At 47.5% G+C, this 23982-nt stretch overlaps 2 protein-coding genes across 2 annotated transcripts; one reads left to right on the forward strand and one right to left on the reverse strand.

Moving 5' to 3' along the window:
* Window positions 1–1093: 1093 nt before the first annotated feature.
* LOC119401627 (uncharacterized) lies at window positions 1094–6005 on the forward strand. Its single transcript, XM_037668529.2, has 4 exons — window positions 1094–1239; window positions 3309–3489; window positions 3982–4123; window positions 5917–6005. Exons 1-4 carry the CDS (start codon window positions 1131–1133, stop codon window positions 6001–6003), a joined length of 519 nt encoding a protein of 172 aa, XP_037524457.1. The 5' UTR covers window positions 1094–1130; the 3' UTR covers window positions 6004–6005.
* A 2601-nt stretch (window positions 6006–8606) lies between these two features.
* LOC125759423 (uncharacterized) lies at window positions 8607–10748 on the reverse strand. Its single transcript, XM_049418183.1, has 3 exons — window positions 9762–10748; window positions 8711–9674; window positions 8607–8613 (listed from the first exon to the last, which is right to left on the reverse strand). The coding sequence occupies exons 1-3, from the start codon at window positions 10633–10635 to the stop codon at window positions 8607–8609; spliced, it is 1845 nt and encodes a 614-aa protein (XP_049274140.1). The 5' UTR covers window positions 10636–10748.
* Between the last annotated feature and the right edge of the window lie 13234 nt (window positions 10749–23982).

Here is a 23982-nt window from a genome sequence, read left to right on the forward strand (position 1 = left end):
GATCAGGGCCGTGCTTAGTATAACAGCGAGAACAACCGCAAGTGAATCGTGACACGGAGGAGCGCGGTTGGCAACACCGAAATGTTGAGTGAGACCAACATGAGACGATGCAAAAGAGTAGAGCATTGCACTCGTTCTTCCCAATGACGTCTACCATCACCTGTTAGTGATGGTAAGATGTCGCGCACTGCCATAGTACCTCGATACAGACGTGTCTCATAAAACTTCAGTGAGAGCCGTTAATTCCGCAAAGGTTGCAGATGTTGCGTTAACGATCCTGATGAGCAGATTCAAACAAGTCGTAGCCATAAAGGTGATGATGACGCTACGTATACCTTCGACGAGCAAACATTTCCAGGGGTGCGAGAAAAGATATCCTGTGGATGCATCTTCCTTGTCACAGCGTGGTCTATACTTAATCAACAAAGCCCGTACGTGATCGCGTACAGGCTTTTTTGATTAAATATAGACCACTCTGCGATAAGGAAGGTGCAGCCACAGGATATCTTTTCTTGCACCCCTGGAGATGTTTGTTCGTCCAAGGTGTACGTAGCGCCATCATCACCTCATTTGTCATTGCATGTTTGTTATCTCTGCGACGTCGACGTCACAGAGATAACAATCATGCAATAACAAATGAGCACGAAAAGAAAAATGAGGTGAACGTCCATGCACACACGATGATTAACAACTCCTGAAAAGTGAAAAAGACCTCGTGCCCGTCTCGTTCTATCTTCTCGGTGTTTTCGGGGCCACCAGATCAGGTCGTCGTGCTCCCTTGTATTCCGCTGTCGTCCTCCTTTTATTTTATATGTATGAGTGTTCATGCTTTACAGCCTGGGAAAGGCAAACTGCTTGCGCATGGCGCTTTCCGGCCTGGGTGCCGCGTGTTTAAACAAAAGCTCCGAGCCGACGCGGCCTACACGAGGAGCGTGTGAGACCGCGCATGGTAGAGATAGAAAAGAAAAGAAAAAACGAAATAAGCCATTATACGTGTTTGACTAGCGATTCCAGAATAATGAGGCAAGGAAGGCCACGCGCGCGAATGTCTTCTACGCTTCTCATAAAGGGAGCACCCGAATGACCTAGAGCGAGAGTCGCCAACGTCGCCTCGCTTGCGGAAGCCTTTGATGATGATGTCGCGAAGTAAGGCGGTGGTCTTGTGGTGCGCTGCTCTGGCGCTGGTTGCGTGCTCCTGCTGGGCATCCGTGCAATATCCCGTCGTAAGGTCGTGCCAGTGTAAGTGCATTCATTGTTGAAATTGCTACTTAATTAAGTTAGGTGGTGGCATGCAGAAACCATTGCAGTGGACCTATATATTGGTAAGCGTATACGTGTGGAGGACTTCGCCCGGCTTGATATCGACAAAGAGGGGCATTCTGTAAGCACGCAAGCGCTTCGACACTTTCCTACGTCATCGAAATGACCACTGATTCGCCTGCGAAATCAAACACGCCATTTCTTCCTTAGGGTAAAAAATCTTACCCGTTCCACCCAGTGTGAAATGAGCAGAAACAGAAGGTGTGATTCTCTTGTGTGTCCCTTGCGATTTTCTGTGATGTGTGATTTTGTGTGAGTGTCTGTGATTACGTTATTCGTAGAGTAAAGATGCCCGGGCCCGTGCTACGGTTACTTTATTTTAATGAAAACCAGCAGATAATGAAGCCAAGGAAGGTATAGGGAACATAGGCGTGCGCACAGGAGGGCAAAGGGGGCGGCCGCCCCCCCTAATCACCTAAGAGGGGGGGCGCAAAATCTGCACCGTACATTGACCCTTCTAGTCACCTAAGAGGGGGGGGGGGCGCAAAATCTGCCCCATACATTGACTTAGTAGGGAGGGGGGCGCTGCGATGAAGCTTTGCCCCCCCCCCCCCCCGATTGGGAACCCTGCGCACGCCTATGATAGGGAACGTTAATTGTACTGTTTGAAGTGTAATATAATAATTGTGAAATGGTTGTGAAGGAAGTAAAGTGGGCGAAAAGACAACTTGCCGCTGGCAGGGACCGAACCTGCGACCTTCGGAGTTGCTTTAGAGAGAGAAACATTTTAATGAAAAGCTGGAGATGTTTGCCTGGCATGCCACTCCAGGTGCTGGGTGACGATTATGATATATACACTGATAAACGCATAACACATACAACCACACACACGTAGATTGCACTGTTTACAAAGTTACTTAAGTTTTCTAACTCTGGCGTAAGGAAACGCTGTCGCTGCAGCGAACGAAGTGACCTACGTGCTGTACATCGCTTCAACGCAAACTGATAGGTGAGAACACACCACGTACAAAGGTATGAGCCGTCTTCTGATCCCTGTCAAGGTAGGGCGCGCGCGACCGCGTCCGAGCGGCTCAAAGTACGTACTTCCTGCCGCAGCCACGCAGCACCCCTTCCAAGATTCCCCATGGGCCTTTCGCATGACGGAGGCGCATTTCCTCTCCGCTTGAGCCACGATCGCTGGCTGCCCTTGCACTCTTTCACTTGCACATTGAACGTACGACGCGTGGAGGATTGTCATCGCCCTTGGACTTAATACGGAACATCACGGTGATGCCGACGGTGACGGCAAAAATGCGTCTAGAGTGTCCATATAACTGCTACCGCATAAAAAGGTAGCTGGAAGCGCAATCCATGGAGGTTGACTTAATGCGGCGTGCTATTCTGGACAGTGTGAAATTCCGCCATATTGTCAAATTTCGTAATGGCGGCATTTTAAGCCAGTCAGAGAGGCTGTAGCAGCCCTCTGGGCCAATTACAATTGACTAATGGCGGAATTAGACCATGTCCAGAATAGCACAGGCGATCTCCCTTTTCATGCAGGACAGCAGTGAAGCACCCAGTATTGATGCACGCATAAGATATTGTCACGTGGTAGTGACGGGAATGAGGCAGCATTCACACTGGAAGGGACGAAAATCTTTATCGGGCTAACTTGTGCCCGAAAAACGAACTCAGTCCTCAAGCAATGCACGCTGTACACTGATAGCGGCTATCACAGTCGTCGGCTGTCGGTAATCTGATCATCGGCGGAACACGTCGTCTTTTACCCACAATTGATCGCAAAATATAACTTTATCGCTGGCGCCCGCGTTAGCTTTAGAATGAACTCGACTACTCGGGTCATGCGCGAATTCTTGTTGGAATAGTCAATGTAATCGAGAAGTATGCAAACATTGCGGCGCGGCCTGCGCCCAGCGGTGGTAACAGCTTTTGTGGGTGAGACACAAAAATGAAGGAATAAGAGCGCGTGGCAATATTATCTATTCTTATACTCGCAAGCTCACCATGCTTCTCAATCCTTAACACAGCCGAGCCGAGCTTGGTAAGCATCCACAACCTCAGCATTGAGGACGCCAAGGTGGGCCGAAACATGACCATCCGCTACACGGGCGAACTCCACGAAGTCCTGCAGGATGCGCCCATCACCAAGTTCACCATGTGGAACTCGAACGGAATGAGGATGCCCTGTGTACAAGACATGGGGTCCTGGTAGGTGTCTTTTTCTTCGTGCAGCATGACGAACCTATACTGGAACATACAAAGCACTAGCTGTCACCTAGAATTCCTGGAAGCACTGCAAGATTTCTGCACCTGACCTGCAGTTTTGCGCTGCCTCCGTGATTGGCCCACCTTTGGCCAAGCGACGATATCATGCGATGACTTCACCACGTGATGTCACGTTATGTGACGCCATATTCTGACGTCATCACTTGATTATTTTGCGCATCACTCATGTTGAACCGACGCCGTCCACGGTCAATTTTCAAGTTTGATGAGTCATTTAAGGCTTTAGACCACTAAAACAATAGTAACAAAGTGCGCAGCGGCTATTTTAGTGCGTAGAATGTGTGCTGGTTTTGTAGCTTTGGCTCTACCTCCAAGTAAGGGTGTTCCCGGGTGCAACTGGACGCTATGGATACATTTTGACGGCAGTCTAGGCCTGTATATCACAATGAAATGCTCTCTTTTGCGCCTGCGCAGTACGTACAAGGGATGTGACGGTGAGAGTGCCATGGAGAGGACGGTGGGCGAGCCTTGGAACAACACGTGCCCGATTCCGCCTGGTGTCTACTCCTCCAAACTGGTGTTCTTCGTCCACCCCTTAATAAAAGCCGTGCTTGGGGTGAGCACACACTATAATCCACATCTCGCCACTACCGTAGAGCACTACCAAAGCTACGGGGTGTAAGGAAGCCCTATGCTTGCCCAGAAAAGCATAGTTAGTCATATAATTACCTTACAATTGACAGGTTGAGACATTGGCGCTTGTTTGCCATCACGGGCTGCGCTTGGTCCAGGGGCTACGGATCAGGCGGACCGAGCGATCCCGTTCTAAACGCGGGTGCGAGAGTGAATGGATTTGGTCTCTAGCTTCATATGCCTTGTGGTACCAGCACATGACACCTAGAAATTAGACAATCTCCAAAAAAAAAGAACGGCAGGAAGTGGAAGATGGAAGCTTGCGATGAAAAAATCCGTAAACAGGGGGTGGGTGCTCGAGCCGACGTTTCGACAAGTGTACTTGTATTCTTCAAGGCTGGAACGGATTCTTCCAGCCTCAGTTCCAGCCTTGAAGAAGACAAGTCCACTTGTCGAAACGTCGGCTCGAGCACCCACCCCCTGTTTACGGATTTTTTCATAGAAATTAGACGAGTACGTTGATGTTTGTCTCCTTCGACCAAGGCTCTGCTGTTCTTAAGCGAAGCTGCTATGAGTTACTGAGTTTGGTGGCGGCGGCATAGTTCGCAAAATACCCGGCGCCTGCGAGTGTACGGACGTGCGAGTGTATACATATAAGGCCTTAGAAGGTGCGCCGGTCACACGCGTATTGGTATGCGCCGTTTTCCGGCAACTGACGTTCTCTCGATCGTTGGCTCGTCGGCGATCGGCCGCTTCTCATGTGGCAATCTGATCCTTTATCGAGGTCACTCGTCACTTCACGTCGCCGCATTTCATTGTTGGCTTTCATTGTAGCATGTCATTGTTTCACGCATGACAATCGTTGTTGCCTGTAGCAACAGAAATGTTGTGCTGCTAAGCACGTGGATGAAGGTCATATTCCCGGCATGGAGGAACGAAATAGTTAGGAGGGAGCGTTTCGCAATGTGAAAGAAAGAAAGAAAGAAAGAAAGAAAGAAAGAAAGAAAGAAAGAAAGAAAGAAAGAAAGAAAGAAAGAAAGAAAGAAAGAAAGAAAGAAAGAAAGAAAGAAAGAAAGAAAGGTGAGGCACAAGCTTCGAGTGCCCCCTTTTCACGATAGGATAAAGGCTCCTAATTTTTCTTTCTTCAAACGTTCTAGTTACAAAGAAGTAGGTGAGGAGATGGCGGAATGCGAGAGCATAATTTCGTGAGTAGGACAAATGAAGCTTATCGCAGGCTAGGTGTGGAGAAAGGACAGATGTTGCCAGCAGCCAGCAGACCTACCCTTGGCAGCATTGCGGCTTATCACTCCGCCCGAACTGCCGGTGTCACATGTGCATACGTCACATGAACTGCCAGAATCATATGCTCACATAGAGTTATATGTTCATGACGGTGCGCATTCGTAGTTACAGGAAAGTGTGTGAACTTGTGGACCATGTCTTCATCGCGATTGCGCTCGAGGTGTGCACGTAAGCATACCGAATACGAGGCCCGTAGCCAGTGGGGGGGGGGGGGGGGGGGGGCAAGGGGCCCGCCCTCCCCGAAATTTTGGTGAAGTAGCTGTTTTTACCAAAAATAAATAATAAAAAATAGGTGTTTTTCTCAAAAAGTCAAGGTTTTCAGCAAGTGCCCCCCCTGAAAAAAATTCCTGGCTACGGGCCTGCCGAATACTTTACCTGTTCCGTTACCGAATAAGCCCGGATACGTTACGATGTTCGGGCTTCTTCAGCACGTACTGCCTTGTAAATTTTTGTTTCATTTCCTGTACATTTCAGAACGGCACGTTCAACGTGCGAATGGAAGTGACCAGTGGTGATCGCAAAGTTCAGTGCCGATTACTCGACGTGCATATCGAAAAATAAACACCGTGACAATAAAAAAAGAACAACGAAGATTTACCCCAGTTTCACCCTGTATGAAATTTGCAGACAAAGCGGAGCTGCGGTTCTCCTGTGTTTCTCTGGTGATTTTTTTCTGATTTGCTGCCACGTTTCGTGATCTTGTGTGGGTGTCTGCGGTTACCTTATTTGTAGAGTAGAAATGCACAGAGAAAATCATGGTGATATGTATTGCACCATTGCCCACCACCACCCCCGTACCCCCACGGCACAATCACCGCAAGGTAATTGGTTTCAGTCTACCACACATACACACACCACACGTTTCCGTTTGCTGGAGCCGCGCTTCCCCGTTTTCAGCGTGCGGGTACCACCCCGTCCACGACCGAGGAAGTTACGCCATCTATGGGTGTATCTGGGAACCGCAGCGTGACTACCCTCGACACTCATTTGTCGTCCGGCTCAGCCCTAGAGCAGCTCCGATCTTAAAACAGGATGTTCTCGTCGTACCCTCCATTGCGACCCACGGAACGTGTACGCGTACTATAGTGAACTAGAAGACTTCTAGTGGCGCGAGCAGCGAGGCGTGAGCGAGCCGTTTTCATACTGACGCCACGAGGTGGCGCCACTGCAACTTTTCATAGGACGAGACCTCGCGGCATTTTTTAAAATTTTGCTTGTTATTTCGCGTTTTTCAGCTGATTTATCGATTCCATTCGACGATTACATTCTTCCCACTGGTGAAAGCCCACAAGTTTTGATGGCCAGCGTGGTTAAACATTTAAAAAGCGTGCGCGAAGGCCACGTCACTATTAAGTCGCGAAGAATACCGCATTCCGATTTTCGTGTTGTCAGCGAAACTTTGACTTCGAGAGTAATTTTTTTTGGTTATAAATGCCACCAAACAACGACGTACCATTGTGATGACGTGCAAAGCTAACTTTTCGCATGACCATAGGCGTGCGCACGAGTCCCCCCTAATGACCTAATGGGCGCGAAGTTTGCCCCATACTTTTGCTCAGTCGGACCTTTTCCATCATTGCTTAAACAACAGGGTTATGGCCACGAAGGTTTTTGGCGATTATGGCGGTTTGATTTAGGCGTAATTATAAAAAATGACACCACAGCCATGTTCATATGAAACCACATATGAAGAATTTATTGACAACTTACTTCACTACAAAAATAATGACAGGAAAAATCTTGACCGTCATGATCAACAGCTTTCATGTACACACTCATTTAGCACCTACTCAACTTCAAATGCTTTGATGCCTGCCGCCTTTTGTCGCTGGCTCGATTGATACTTTTCGTGAAGAAATGCAGGCGTGTCGTTAAGTAAAATGCAGTTACGTCAGCAGCTATGGCTTCAGCGTGTTCTGGGCATCCAAGCGTAGTTTTCTGCTTTTTTTTAACAAGGTCTAACACATCAAGCACGCTTTCAGAGTGCAGTTCTAAAAGGCTAAAGCACGTTGTGAATGACTCCTCGAGGTCGGCCACAAATTTGCACAGCTTGCCTGCAGGATAAAGTAACCCGCCATTGTCCTTCAAACGGACAAGCTCAGCCATATTCAAACCATCAGCTGCCTCCTTGGTGAGCAAAAGAAGGTTAATGCACTCTTCACAACCAGTTTTAAGAATGCACTTTCTTGCAACATAACCGGCAATGTAAAAGATTAGTCTGCGATCGCTTGCTGCCACAACAACAGGAGAATGATCTGGCGCAGCCTTAGTGAGTAAGGCATCTGCGGCATCTAGGTTTCCATCATCGAGAAACCTGTCAATCAACTTCTGCCTCCCAGTGCAAGTGTTCTGCTCACCAGCATCTGCATTCAAGAGTGAACTGAGAACAGCAGGCTCACAGTTTCCCCTTGAAACAGAATGCGCAAGATTGCTGAAGCTGAGACAGTTCACTGTAGCAATGAACTGCTGAGGTGTCGGGTGGGTATTGCACCCCGACGACTGCCTAACGATGCCAAAGAGATGTTCGACAGGGTCCTGGCTCAACCTGCTTGTCATCAAATACTTGAAACCTACATTTTCAGTCAAATACTTCAACAGCGACAAGGTACTGGATAGTGTTACTCGCAGTCCAGTTGCTGTGGACTGACTGAGAAAGCCCCTTTGCCCATTTGTGTGGCGTTCCCACTCTGACAAAAAGGTTAGAAAAGAGTTTAGCTTCTCAGCTGATCGAGAGTTGGGACGGAGTGCTTGAGCTGGAAAGCGCGATGTCATGACTTCTATAACACCATGTATGGTCCTGCAAAAGAATGTTTCAGTGAGCTGTATGTGCAGCTAAGAAATCTGCAAAGAGTTACAGTAGCACAAAATTAGGTAAATATAAAATTATGCAATGCTTACTCAAAAAAGTGAATTGTTGCTGCTATGCTACCACACAGATGTTCCAGCCTGGCTTTGTGCAGCTGAAGCCCATGTGTAACTTTTTCACTGAAGAGCTGGACTGCCAAACCAACTCGCATTTTCTCGAAGTTGTTAGGGTTTGTATGGCTGGATGTGATGCCATGCATAGCCTGCAGGGTAACCTTGCTGCCATCCAGTTCCAAAGCCTTGCGAATTGCTCGCATGGTCACCTGCATATAACCAAAGCAGTGATAATCCACTGAAAGTTAGAGACTGGAAGAAAAAGTGTGGTAGGTTAAATAGCACGTTATTTTGATTGATTAAGGTACTTACTTGACCCTTCGGTGTTTGAAAATCCAAGCACACCAGCCGGTTTCGAAGGCACTTGAGGAGATGAGGGAAATCTGATATGAAGTAGAGCTGACGGTGCTCGTCAACTGGATGTGGTGCACTGCACTTGATCTCATTCAAGGAGGCCTGGACACCCATCAGCGTCCACATGCGTCTGTTCCAACTTGCACCGTCTGATGTGATGAAGTCCACCTTCAGGCCTGCTTTTTCTGCCAAAATTATGGCTTCAAGCATGATCTTGGTTAAGGTACCTCCATTGACGTTTCCTCTTGTTGCAAACGCTGCCAGAATTTGAGTCCATTTCCCAATGAACGGTACGAAAATCAAAACCATTCCATGGTCACACGGTGTATGCTTATCTTTAGAAGATGTAAAGTTACCTAGATCTACAAAACCATCTATGTGGCCGGCGGTTGTTACAGAAAGATGCTCAGAAAGGCGCATTTCATCTACAATTATTCCACCGTGGCATGCGTATTCCTCCATTGTGGCTGTCTTTTCACTCACCACATTGAAAATCTTTGGGGAGAAGCCAAACCCTGTTCTGTACGACTTCAAATATTTGCGCAATGTTGTTTTACTTGGCAGTGACAGAATATTTTCTTTCCTCAGGTGCTCATAAAGCTTGGCGCTCTTCATTTTCATTATAAGACATTCCAAAACCCATTCATTCGAATATCTCATGCCTTTTGCGCTTTTTCGTGATGCCGATTTAAACATGTGAAGTGTTGCTTCACGCTGTTTTGGAGGAAGGGCTGCTATCCTAGTGGTAAATTCCTCCTCAGTGATGGCTTTGTTTTTAGCTGACATTGCTTTCAGTTGATTTTTCAATGCAGTGGCGCTATTCTTCAAACGCTTGGTTTTTTGCCTTTGAAGCTTCAGGCGCTGGGCAAGGGCTCCTTTCTTAGGCACACGAGCTTTTTGGCAGGACTTTCTTGTCAACAATAGCTTTCGATGCGACTTGCACTCTGGGCAAATAAGTCCTGTACACGAAAGAAACACAATTGTTTAAGTACCTGAACAATAAATACATGCGGCGCTTGTAGATCAAAGCACTTGAATGCACTTACCATCGGACAAGACCTTCCCGGAGCACTTGGCGCTGAAGACGTAGAGTCCGTTGGTGTATGTTGCTGCTTGCTGCTTCACCGTCAAAACCGGCAACATTTGCCTGAATTCGTTGTCCGACATTGCTCCCTTGCAAACACACATTGCCATGGCATCATCCAGTACAGCTGCAGCGTCGCCAACGGAGGCGATTGTTTTTTCTGAGCACAGAACGCCTTGACAATAAATGGCAGCACAAACTTCGTCCCCTAACGGTTTTTTGAAAATGACAGCTCGCTCATGACAAATAACAAGCCTTCCTTGCTTCTTCAACGAAGACGTCGCGAAAATCAAGCCAACACTATCATCTTCAATGCGGCACCACCTCGGCGATGGTGCCAGTGAACGCAGGGTCTGAAACTTGAAAGGCGACGATTCTGCAGGTTCAGGTTCTTCAAGCATCTCATGTTCGTTGTTAGTGTAGTCAGCGCTTCCGACGTCCTGGCGCGGTTTCTTTCTTCGAAGTGGAACCGAACATGCAGGTCTCTTCCTTTCCGTTCTCTGTTTCGGGGCTTTAACGGAGAGGTAGGCTGGGCACTGCGGCAACAGCGTAGGTATGGCATCGGGAGCTAAAGACGGCTTGCCTCTCGGAATGCGCACTTCCACGCCATCGACCACATGAACGTAATCGCGCAATATGCAATGCGCTTCGAAGTGATGTTCACACACAGCTGATGATTCCGTCAGGCTCTTGTCTGCTCTTCTTAGGTTTCGCTCCCATTTACTTCGAAGCGAGTCGTCTCTTGGTGCGGCGAACAGCGATGCTTTCGGCGCGCCCGGATAGCCGGTGCGGCAGCCTGGTGCAAAACAGTGGGAATCTGTTCTTCTTTTCGCCATGTCATCGCAAAATTCCCAGTCGCTGGTACAATAACTTTCCCTCTCACTGCATTGACTACTTAACGTCAAGATACGCAAGATAATGTCAAGTTATCCGAGTAACATCGCGCGCACAAAACGATCAAAACCACAACCCTCACAGCCAGGTATGTGCCGCCAACTGCTGCCAACGAGCGCGCCGGAGGCTAGGAAAAGGCGCAGTAGCGCCCTCGCCGGCCGTCAGTGTCATCTCGCTTCACCCTCGCCGGCCGCAGCCGCCGCCGGTCGCACCACTAGAAAGTCTTCTAGTTCACTATAACGCGTACACGAGCGGAACTGGTTCCTGAACGTCACATCCGCTAACCACTATGTTTAGGCACAGTCTGTGTAAGGGGCCTTCGAATGCTTTCGACAGGAAAACAACACAGTTGGCAGCCCTGCAACTTGTCAAGATTGCTTGAGAAGTTTATGCTGCTACTTTGTGCCGAATTGAAATATCGTTTCAGTTGGCCTTCAAGCCCTCAAGATGGGCTAGAATATGAACTCACGAGAATACGCATGCGCACACATTTTTGCCTCAGGGAGGCGTCGGCCAGCTCACAGGCACAAAAACACATGTATACATGCATATACGCAGATATACAAATAACGCAGGCACATACACACGTCTACGCACGAAAACATTATTTTATGTACAATCGTAGACATATGCACAGAGGACATGAAGTAGGGAGCGAAAAGGCTGACAACTTTGACCGAGAAGAGCACAACGCCTGACAGCTCTTTTGGAAGGAGGTGGTAAAAAGAGGTTGTGGAGTTGGGTACGAGAAAAGGGAATTGAATAACCCAATCAATCAATCAATCAATCAATCAATCAATCAATCAATCAATCAATCAATCAATCAATCAATCAATCAATCAATCAATCAATCAATCAATCAATCAATCAATCAATCAATCAATTCCAAGTATCGCACACACGAGCGAGCGCGCAACGTACATGGGTTTAAACAAACATGCTCAGCATACACGAATGCAGCTTCACCGTGTATCAAAGTGGTGTGCGGCGAAGAACAACTCCCAACAGAACAACCGCCACGCAGTGAAGCAAGAAATGGAGGATACAAATCAGCAACGAACGCTTGTAGACGTTAACGTGGAGTTCACGATCGTCAGTGTACACATTTTAGGTGGCCAAGGAAAGACTAGAACGCTGGAGTATTACATAAAGGCTGAATTTTTCATGTACAACTTTATTTCGATGCCCTAAGAACCCGAAGGCCATTACATAAGGTAAGAAGGGGGGGGGGGAGAAAGGAGTAAAGGATACATTCTCAATGAAAGCAAAATAGAGCAATTAGAAAACACTACAAATACAACGCCAACATAAAAAATGTTACAGTACTAACAAGGACAGTGCAATACCAATATTTTTCGGAGGAGATGTACGCAGCATTCCACAAAATAATGATAAGTTTCAGGTTTGTTTGGTTTCTGAAATGAACAACAATCAGACACCACATGCAGTGACAAATACAATGAAGTTAGCTATTAAAAAGTGGAGCGTTGACTGAAAAGATTGATAATCGTTGATAGTGGCAATGCTAGATGGAAGTGAATTACGTTTATCTATTGATAGTACAATGTGTTAATTCAACTAAATGCAGCTGAAATATGAACTAAATGCTGAAGTATGAGTCAAAAGGAGCCGTGGAAAAGTAAAAAAAAAATATGTTACTGTAGCGGCGCCTCTCAGGGCTGGCGACACTCTGAAAGCGAAGTTTTAATGTGTGCATTTTCGCGATGACATCTTCTCTAACGGGAAAGCAGACTTGGGTCTTTCTCGTTCATCTGTGTTTGCCTGACGACCACGCTCTTCGCCCAAGATCGTCAGTGAGCACGTCCCGTAGTCTGACATCCTCTACATCAAAAGCATTAGCACCGTCAGTGCCAGTACCCCAACCTAGGTGAAGACGAGGAAGAAGTGCAGAACCGCCATGGCTGATATTGTGGAACAACCTGTCCCCGCGGTCAAGGAACAAAGTAAGTAACCACTAGGTTTGGGCATTGCGAACTAAAAATCACAGCTCGAAGATCGGCCGGTGACCGTTTTGTCTGCAAAATTAGACACGCCTTTGCAGCGCGAGAACGGTCTAAATCTATAAGAAAATACTTCGCGCCCTCTCTCGCTACAGAAACAAACTTTGAGAGAGGAAGACAGAGAGTACCTACGTCATAAGCCCGCCTTCGAACGTCTATGACGTCAGCCCGCGAATACGGTTCTTCATCCCATCCGAAGCCCGCAATGCGTGTCCCGCGAAACATATACGAAAAGAACGAAAAAACAAAGAAAGGCGTTGCTCGTCACGTGACCATGACACGTACCCTCGCATCCGGCAATTTGAAGAGCGTAGTGATTGCGGGCACCGGTTGAGGCAAAGAGCCAGTCTGTCCGTTTGTCAGTGAAGCTCTCGTCCTGTACGAATAGAAATAGAACACTTTATTTCATCGAACTTGTTCAATAATGAATTAACTAAAAGGAACTGGTCGAGGGCTTGGTTTCTTTGTTCGACACAACGAAACCAACGGACAAAGAAGCCAAGAAAGGGTAGGGGACATCATTTGTAGTATTTAACTGTAGTGTAGTAATAATTATGTAAATGCAAAGAAATTAAAGTGGACGAAAGGACAATTTGCCGCCGGCAGGGACCGAACCTACAACCTTCGGATAACGCGCCCGACGCTTTACCAATTAAGCTACGGTTGCGGTCGTACTCCCGTCCACCTTATTGTGTATCTCTGCGCATGTGAACCGGGGAGTGCTAGCCAGCGGTACTCGTAGCCATGACGATTTTAATAATGAACTGATTTGAAAAATTATTTCAATAGAATCGTCCCTAGAGAGTGCGTGACTACATATCTTGAATGATCAACTGGTCTTTCAACTGGTGGGAGGCCCTTTCGTCGGGCTGCATGCAAGGTTCGAAAGCATCGCGTTCTCTTTACTACTTCCAGAACATGCAAGCACAGGAAGAACATCGCCCCCATCGACAGTGGGATCCAGCACCGACTTCGAAGAGACGGAGCCATCCTGCTACCCAGAAAGCGGTTGTAAGCAACCTGCAGTGTTCTAATAGAGAAATAACATGTACATATATTTTGCTTTCTCCCTCAAGAGAAAGGTACACAACAGCTGCATCTTACCAGTACTTACGGGACAGAAACCTAAAGGCCTACGAACAGTGTTTAAAATAAATTGAGGACGACGCTGTGAACCATGGAACGAAAAATGATAGGTGTAACCAACGCCTCCTCTAGAAAGATGCCTGTGGCGTCGCTGGCTGTCCCACTGTAGCCGTCCTGCCTTGAGTTGTGGTCGCTTGTCGAGAGATGGCGCCATGTACTGCCCTATTGTTTTCAATGGGGCTGGCGTGGTGTGACGTCGAGGGGGTAATGTGCGCATGCGAAAAGGTGTGTTGCAAGCGGCCACCGCAAGGATCGCCAGCTACTGCCCTCATTAGAAACGTTGAAGGAGGGAAAGGGTAGGGCAGGAGGTTTCTGGCTCTCGCGGCAGGCATCTCTTATAGCACAAGAAGAGAGCATAGTGGGTAAGGGAACGAACAGGTGTTAAGGGCATCCTAGTCGAAATCAGGAAGATGATATGGGCATGGACAGGGCATGTCATTAAAAGTAACAGACTTGATTCCAAGAGAAGGTAAGTATGCGAGGGGAAGGCAGAAAGTTAGGTGGGCAGATGAGATTAAGAAGTTTTGCGGGGATAACGTGGTCGCAGTAAGTACAGAACCGGGTCGATTGGCGAAGGATGGAAGAGGCCTTTGCCCTGCATTGGGCGTATAGTCAGGGCCATGATGATATTTCACTTTGGTGAAATATCATCATAGATGTGCACATATGTGAGGCAGTGTGGCCGAGTGCTGCACCAGGGTGACCAATCCTTGTCTGGCGACTTAGCGCATTACATAATTACAGATAGACAAAAGCACAGTGCGGGTTAATTGGCGAAACGTGGAAAAGGCCTTTGTCCTGCAGTGAGCGCAGTCAGGTTGCTGCTGATGATGACCTTTCGCTTATGCATCCTGCATTCCTTAGAAGGCCCCATTAGGAGGAACAAGATATCTACAAACTAAGCACAGAATGTAAGTAAAGTCAAGTGCAGTGAAAAAAAAAATTGAAACAAGCCTAATGGGGAAACGGAAGGAATTGAAATGCACGCTAATCAATTATTACTAGGGAGCCAATGTGTAATACATTGCATCAAAGGTTATACATTCGTGCAAAATAGAGGTAATATCGGAGAATCGCGACAAAATCAAAGCAGAAAGTACGCGCTTGTCCGAAGACGCAGTTTCGCAACTCTGAAAATGCACCAACGTTAACTAGAAGCGCGCTCGATTCGCTCTGTGCTGATTATAGCTTTTCTCAGGGTAGGATGCTCCGCTTAGATGTCGTGCGTGAATATGATGTATGGGAACGTCAGTTCTGGCGTTGTAAGGTGTGGAAGAGGCAACGTAGCGACGTCTTGTTCGGCGGTCAGCTAGTGGTTTTACGTAACAACGAGCATATAAAGGCAACATTGCTATTGCATAACAAAATAAAATAGAAATTGAGTTGAATACATATGCTCGAATATATGTTTTTGGAATGTTAGTTGGTGTGCGTAGGGTAAAAATGTGAGGCTTAACTTAATATTGATATAACTTCTAGAAGCCCGTGTGCTTAGATTTAGGTGCACGCTAAAGGACCCCAGGTGGTAGAAATTTCCGGAGCCTCCCACTACGGCGAGTCTCATAACCGTATTGTGTTTTTGGGACGTAAAACCCCAACAATTATTATTAACTTAATATCGACAGCGAGGGAGGCGGGATATATATATATATATATATATATATATATATATATATATATATATATATATATATATTTAATCAGATAAGCTTCTGTTAGAGTTCATCATTTCGTTTTGTCTTACACACAGCGCCGCCGCAAACAGAGCAAATCAAGTCAGTTCCTCCACCCAAGCAAGAGGCAGACAAACTCCCTCCTAACCCGGCGGAGGAAGATGTACCAGTGGGTGAGTATCTCCTTCCGGAAACGCGAATACAATCAATCAATCAATCAATCAATCAATCAATCAATCAATCAATCAATCAATCAATCAATCAATCAATCAATCAATCAATCAATCAATCAATCAATCAGAGGCATAATGTAAGCACGTGCTGATAGCGCATAAACTTTCGAGCAACTAGCTATAGGCTGGCATAGACCTCATCTCCGGACAATCGTCGTTTGTTAGAACGTCGGTACATGTCCGCTGACCCCATTTATATTGGCCGAAAAAAATATATGTTGCTTTCCGAGTTCTAGTGTCAATCTTATATGCTATCTTAATGTCAATCTTAGTGTCGCGAAAAGTCCCCGCTCTCGTTCAACCGCTCGCCGTAGGTGGCTCTACCTATAACCTGTTTGTCTGCTACTCTGCGACCGTTTGGACGGCGCTGGAGTAAGAATGCCTGTATTCTGTGATGAACTGCCGGCATCATGTGACTATTTCTGCAAGCTAAGACGGAGGGTCAAGTAAGCTGTACAGTGTGGTCAAGTATTTAAGTGAGAAGCCGTAGACTTCCACAGTGTAGAACGGCTGTGTCCTTTTAAATGAAAACAAAAAAATATTCTAAATCACTTTCTATATTTTATTTGCTAAGTATTTTGAATTTATGCATAATAATTACACGATATGAGCGCTCTGCGATGGCGAAACATCACCACGAGCGTTAAAGCTGTCGTCAGCGAACAGGTGCTGACTAGCGCCACAACGCTCGTAGGTTACATCCCTAGCGGCAGGAGGTATGAACTAGAACGTGGGCGCTGGACAGCGGACATCTGGGCAGGTCAGGAGTACAGTAGGTCGTGTCCCGGACTAGGGCTCCCTTTCACATTGTAGCTTTTTAATACCATGTTTTCGCTCTTTCTCTCTCTTTGTACATTTCAGAACTGAAGGAGACATCTGCCATGTACAACGCGGAGATGACGCCATTCCAGGAGAGGGTGGCCAACGCCACCGGTTGCTTCAGCTTCACCCTCATCATGGCAGTCGCGTTGACGGTCGTGGTGCTCGCGCTCACCAACCACGTGCAGCGGCCGAGGGGCGAGGCGCTCATGGAGTGCGGCCGGGGTCACTGCAGTCCCGAGCTGCGATACCTGGACGCCGTCGCGGACGCCACCGTGGACCCGTGTTCCGACTTCTACGCCTACATGTGCAACCGCTGGAGCGACAGTCACGCCGGCGCGGGATTCCTACGAGACGCGTTCGACAGGTTTTTCAGAACCCTGGCGACGGCAGTGCTGCTAGCGCGACCCGCCATCTTTGGTGGCGAGGCTCAGAGTACGTCCTATAGTACTCGGTTACAGCCTCAGAAAAATATTGCACTGATGTCGTTCTTGTGTAAGGCTTGGTGTAGTTATAAATCCTGCGCGTAATGCAGCTCCACTACCATGAAACAGGAGGTGGTGCTTAGCACGGGCAAATCAGCGATTCCCTTGGCCATCGCGCGCTTGCTACCGCCTCGGCAATCTCACGCTTGCCGAGGCGGTGGGCGCCCCCTCTTGCGCGGCGCTGGTATCAGCCGGATGTTTCAGAAGTGTTTTTCCTGATTCTAGGTAAATTATTGCAACGAATTCTTGGTTATTTCTGTAGCTTATATTGTTTACAGCTTGTTTATTTGCACTGGTTTTGAACATTGTTAGCCTTGTTTTAGGCATACATTGACCACTGCGTGACCAGGCGACGTGTCAGTGGATGGGCAACAAGCCGGGACCCTAAAGTGCTAAGCACTTAAAAAATGTGAGGCCCAACCAAGGCGATCGCTGTCCCTCCCACAGACACTTTCCATAAGTGCTCCGTCCAACAGCGCTCACTCATTTTCGTGACGTCAAGTACTTCTCGAGTGTTTCAGAGAGTTGACTTTACCATACAGACACACGTTTGTGTCGCTGGCTTTAATTGAGAAATTTGAACGTTCTCGTAACTGTCGTCTGGGATTCTGGCATCGCTGCTCAGCCAAACGTAATGTCTTAGGCAGTAACGACGCACCTTTAAGTCCTAATAGGCGTAGTATTTGCAATAGCTGAGAAAAAGTACTTATGATTCGAGCGGAAACTAGCTAGCACGACAGGTAACGGGAAAGCGCGCCGTGATTTTATGGACGGAGCTTACATTCTTTTTTAGGTTGTAGTAGAGTGTAGTACGGTATGTGTCCAAGCGCAAATCCGATAAATCAGGGGAGAGTGTTATATTCCCAATCGTTTGATCCACCTTTTGCTAACTGACACACTCAGCTGTTGATTCGACTGCTCTCTCTCTCTCTCCCCCTCTCGTGCACTCTCGAGCACTCTCACGCACAGTCGCTCGCTTGCGTGAATGTACCATTCCCCACAAGGGCTCTTAGGTGTGCTAGTTGCTTCATGAACATTGTGGCAGAACAGCGCAGAAAACGGGACGAAGCGTCGAGTCCTGTATCTTCTTCCTCCCGTTTTCTGTGCTGTTTTGTCATTATGACCATTACTCGTCGGTGACGCAGTTATTAGAACGGTCCTTCACAACGCCGCTCACTTGCCCGTTCATTCACTGACCCACATAACTGCTCACTTGCTCACTGGGGCTGTTATAGATTTGTTTGATCAGATGCTCGGAAACTCCCCGACTCGCAACTTTAATCGCTGTACTTACTGCGTCTTTCTCTCGCCTAATGAGTGATTGACAAGCTCTCCCACTCAATCAATCAATCAATCAATCAATCAATCAATCAATCAATCAATCAATCAATCAATCAATCAATCAATCAATCAATCAATCAATCAATCAATCAATCAATCGTCACCGACGTATGATTACAAGAGAGGACTCTCATCCATACATTCAATAGGATGTGGAGCGAACATACCATGGGCGTAGCCGGGGGGGGGGGGGTTCAAACCCCTCCCCCGAAATTTTTCAGTTTTGCTTGCGTGTATATACACGAGCACATACAAACGCACGCACGAACATACATAAAGTATGGTTGAACTCCCCCCGAAAAAAATTTATGGCTACGCCCCTGGAACATACGATGGATGTCTCCCAACTTCCCGATTGCATACTCAGTGCTTTGGCTGTGGAGAACGAAGTTTCTCTTTGCATACTTTCCGTACATGATTTTGTGAGCTGTCGCAAGCACCACTTTTACGATCGCGCTTAGAAACGTAGAAGACAAACTCGGGCGCTTTCTCTTCGCAGTTTTCCAGATGGGGAAGACCTTGCTTCAGGACTGCATCGGATATATGAACGCGGAGAAGCACGACCTGACGCCCGACGTCACTTCCGTGCTCGGCGTCCTCAACTTATCGGCGCTTCTCTCAAGCAACACGTCCAGGGCTGCCTTGTTGCTCTCTCTTAACATGACGTTCGCAACGGGCTTGCACTGCCTCGTGGGCATCACGCGTCGAAAGAAACGGCAAGGAGGGAGCGCTTACCTGTACTTGTACAGGGCGCCCAGCTTGCGCCACGAGTTCCGGGCTCAGACCACAGACGAAGGACTCTATCTTTATCTCCAAGCCCTGTTCGCTGCGGTATCGCCGTCCGAGGAGAATGTTCCGATAGCCGGTGCCCGAGACGTCATCGACATCGACACCGTGGTTGAGTCCTTTGACACGAGTGAGACGCTAGAGACGTGGCTCCTTCCGGAAGTACTGAAGAAAGACACGACGTTCCCGGAGGGCATTTGGAGCGAAGCCTTTCGCTTGTTCAGCGTCGGAGGCCTTGGCGAGGTCGATAACGATGAGGTCCTGTTCAGCGGCCTCAGGCAGACCGGAGGCATCTTTAAGCACCTCGACGACTCTCCTGCACAGACGACGTCCTGGTACTTGGCGATGATTTTGCTCGCTCAGGTACGTCGTGTACACTACGTAAAGCAAGGCAAGGTACCGCACCTCATGGCTTAGGGATACAGGGACGGGTCGAATAACGGGAACAATGAATACGGCTAATTAAACCAACACAAAACTTGGGAACAATCTTTTTTCATGAGCTCGTTGGTTGCACGCATTGTAAGTTTTTTTAACTAGAAAGCACTGATCAGACTGGAGGAAAGACGACATAACATTTTTAACGAAAGGAATCAGGCGCAAAAAAGACGAACACAAGAAGTGACATGGACGAACGCCTACGCGGCCAGTAGGCGTTCGTCCATGTCACTTCTTGTGTTCGTCTCTTTTGCGCCTGATTCCTTTCGTTAAACATGCACCGACTAGCCCAGCAAAATGTTCTACTTGACATAACATTGTGCGTTGCATTTCCCACTGTCCTTTTCATGACTCTAGTAAATAATAATACTACCTTGGGTTTCACGTGCTAAAAGCACAATATGGTTATATGAGGCATGCCGTAGTGGAGGGCTCCGGAAATTTAGACCATTCGTTGTTTTCTAACGAGCACTGACATCGCACAGCGCATGGGCTCTATCATTTCGGCTCCATCGAAAAGCGACCTCCGCGGCCGGGATCAAACCCGCGACTTAAGGGTCAGCAGCTGAGCTCCACAATGACTGTACCACCGCGGCGGATTGCCAGGGCTCTCTTCTGGAGGTTTTGCTGGGCGGAGATCCTTAAAGACGGGAACAGTGTACTTCGTTTATTAACTTTTGAGATTATAATATTCGGAAAGCTGTAGGTGTTCCACAAGACTGGTAATATATCTACAGATAAGCTAAAACTTCCTAATGGGTCACACACAACCCGACATGCAGGTCCTACGCGTCGACTACGCCAGGCGGTACCAATCCGGACGGACCCGGGACCAGGAGTACCTGTGCTTGGACTTGGTCAACAAAGCGCTCGAGCTTCGCTGGCACAACTTCGTGAGCAATCTGAGCTTCGCCAGCCTGGTAGGTGACTCCGAGCTGGACAAGATGTTCGAGCTGCTGCGCGAAAATGTCGTGCCCGCCTGGTTCGACAACACAACGGCGCTGATGGCTAGAGAGAGGCTGAGCGCCTTGTCCTACAAGGCATACGTGCCTTCCAATGACGACGCCTATGTACGGACGCTAGCAGGTGAGCAAGGACGGCAGGAATATGGACAGCTGTACTAGTAGGTGTGGTTTCATGATGTCTACAGAAGAGACAGCAAACACAATCATGACGGTGTTTTAGTGCTTGTGAAATATTTTTACCTTGCTCCCAGTTGTTTCGTCGGACCAAAGCAGGGACCGACGAGGTAACTATAACCTTCTCAAGTCACGTCACATACACACACACATGCACGCATATGCACACGCGCGCTGAACAGTATTGTTCTGACAGGTATTTGAAACATGGACTTCTGGTATTGGAGAACGATGCTCCAGCCCTGTGGTCTCAGCCATGGATGTTTCGAGGACCACTTGTGGATCAGTGTTAGTGATGAGCGACCCACTGTAGTGAGCAAAAAGGGGGGAAAAGGTTATAAATGAACAAACATGGAGCTTGAAATAGATGTTCTGTGTTTCTCCGTGGCAAAGAATGGTCAAACTAAAGTGTCACGCCAATTCGGTCTCAATAAGTTGTGCGCTTTGCTGCCACATTCCAGCTGTTTCTAGCTATGTTTGGTCTGCAGATATGCAAACCTGGAAAAAGCATGCTCGCGTGCATATGTCGTAAAAAAAGCTGCAACAAAAGCTTTACAACCATCTGATGGAGAAGGGAAACTTAGGTCAGCTCCGTCGCAATGCAAAAATGTTATGCGGTGAAGCCTACAAAAAGTCAGAAGCGGCCGATGTCACGGGACATGGTCTGCCTCCTAGAAACGCGGTTCTTTGTCGTTTTCTTTTTTCAAAGATGGCTTTCGCGGACCCCCACTTGAGAACCACTGCTTTCACTACTTCGCTACAGACGATCTTGCTTTCAGAAAAAGAAAATGGAGGCGACCTCAGTCTTTGACTTGGGTGTCTGGTAGTCGCAGTTGAATCTCGGCGCTCGTGTTCCCGGGTCTGTTTCTCGGTTCAACATTGTGTTATGCGGCGCTGCCGTAGCTGATCTCAAAGACCAAGTAGAAAGAAGCGCATGGTGGAGATCTGTACCGCCAGGTGCTGCAACGATGCCAGGCAAGAAAAGCGTCCGCTCTTTCAATGAACTTGTTCAATTAACTTTCACTTTCTATCCTGACAGTTAATTGGCCCTTACATAAATTTATGCTCCGCTATCATATGTATACAATATAACTCCTAACTTGAACAGGAACCATTTATTTCGTACCAGTTTTATTTTTTACAAGATTTTTTTTTAAATATTAAAACCGGAAGTAATTGCTCGACCGGAAGTGATTTGAAGAGAAACCACAATGTCACTCGGTACTCGTGCCACTAAACAATCAAGCAATGCCAGTGGTTCTCTTATGATGAAAAAATAAACAGGGGGTGGGTGCTCGAGCCGACGTTTCGAAAAGTGCACCTGTCTTCTTCAAGGCTGGAATTGGAAAGAAGACAAGTCCACTTGTCGAAACGTCGGCTCGAGCATCCACCCCCTGTTTACGGCTTTTTTTTTTTCATCTCAGGCTTCCATCTTCCCCTTCCAGTGGTTCTGTTGGTTATCCCATTTAGTGATGGAACGTAAATTGGTCGAGAAGAAAAGTGTGCGGATGAAATCGCTGGTAGAGAGTGTATAATTGGATGCAACCTCAGAACAAATACAGGCTCCACCCCAAGAAGTGCGGCGCGCCTGCCAGTCATCTGCGTAAGAAATTCGTACTAGGTGGTTTCCGTTCTAACAGCAAATATTTCTTCGCTGCAAGTTTAAGCACGACGCGTATCAAGAGTTAAAAATTCGTCGTCCATACTTAAAATATTATGTTTGACTGAGCAGTGATGTCGGAATCTGATGAAATTTCGCGGGTAGTTCAAATTTTCGACCGCAAAACCAGCTACATGAACATGCGTCTGGGAAAATCACCTACTTCAAATGAAATGCTTGACGTCACGGAAATAAGCAAGCACGATTGGATTAGGCATATATGCAAATTTTCTCGGGGTGGGGTAGCGATGGTTGTTGGCAGAGCTTACATTCATTCTTAGGGTTTTAACCGACTATAGTTGGGAGGAAAATGAAATCGCAGTTTTGCCAACGCCATTGTTTCGCATGATCTTCGCTGTTGCCAACCGGAAGGCCCCAACATTACGCACCTGTCAGAGGAGGCGCAAGCTGCTCTGAACCGACCTTTCCCCGGAAGTTACGTGGCTCTGCGAATCGTGACGCAACGAGAGACCGTGTTCGTGAGTCCTCCCTACGCGGCGGAAGCGGAAAAGGCGAGGCACTGGGCTCAGCCATGGCCCGCCTACAACGACGTTCACGGTTCGATTATCCTACCGTCGCCGTATTTGGAAAGACCCGTCGCGTACATCCGCTCCGCGACACCGGCAGTCAATTACGCCACCGTTGGAGTGGTGCTGGCCAAGGCACTATCCGACGCCATTGGTCCAAACTCCAGGTTTGTTGCGCGCACCTTGTGACTAAATACAGTAATATTATCGCTCTTGAGCCCTCATGGGGACACTAAAGTGAAATGTTAAATTGAGGTAGATTGGAAGACTAGGCCTGTGTAAGAACCACTTCAGTATTCCTGGCGAGAACAGAGCATTTCGCAAGCGAGAAGATGACGAAATTGAGAAATTGTAGTGGCGTCACCTGTCATGCTCTGTGGGTACCTCATTAAATGACGTCAGATCCTCTATATCGAATACTAAATTACTGCTACGGTTTACAGATGGAGAGCAAATTACACAAATTTTTACAATGAACGCTCAGTAAGCCAGAGTTGTTGCTACCTATGTTACCACTGTGGAACTCTCGGACGTCCTCTGTTTCACATAAATCGGCAGCCGAGATGGCGACGTCAAGCCTTCCATGCGGCGCGGGCGATTCAAACTTAGCGGCGGCACCAGAGATTTTCGGTTGCTGCTTTTCACCAAACAAATTCGTTTATTGGCGCGCCGAAAGCAGTGATAGACATTAACGCTGGTAAAAAATCAATCTAACCAAACTGAATATTTTCCTTTAGTGCCCCCTTAACTCCATTTTCCAGAACAATAAACAACTGACAAACTATGGGTCATGTTGAGAGGCACAGCAGTTGTGCTCTCTTCCATCGTCGTTCGCTCTCTCTGCTCATTCTTTTGTAAACATACGACCGACTCGCCAAACTCGTGTCTTCTGTTTCACTCGTGTGAATGTTTGGCGGAGATAGATTACTTGTTAGGGTGGCGTAAGTGCTCATAATGACAATTACTTCTTTGTCATTGAAGTCATAGAAGAAGGGAAGGTGAGAGAAACGTTCTATATCTT

This window comes from Rhipicephalus sanguineus, chromosome 8 (assembly GCF_013339695.2).
Source record: "Rhipicephalus sanguineus isolate Rsan-2018 chromosome 8, BIME_Rsan_1.4, whole genome shotgun sequence".
NCBI classification, from domain to species: domain Eukaryota; kingdom Metazoa; phylum Arthropoda; class Arachnida; order Ixodida; family Ixodidae; genus Rhipicephalus; species Rhipicephalus sanguineus.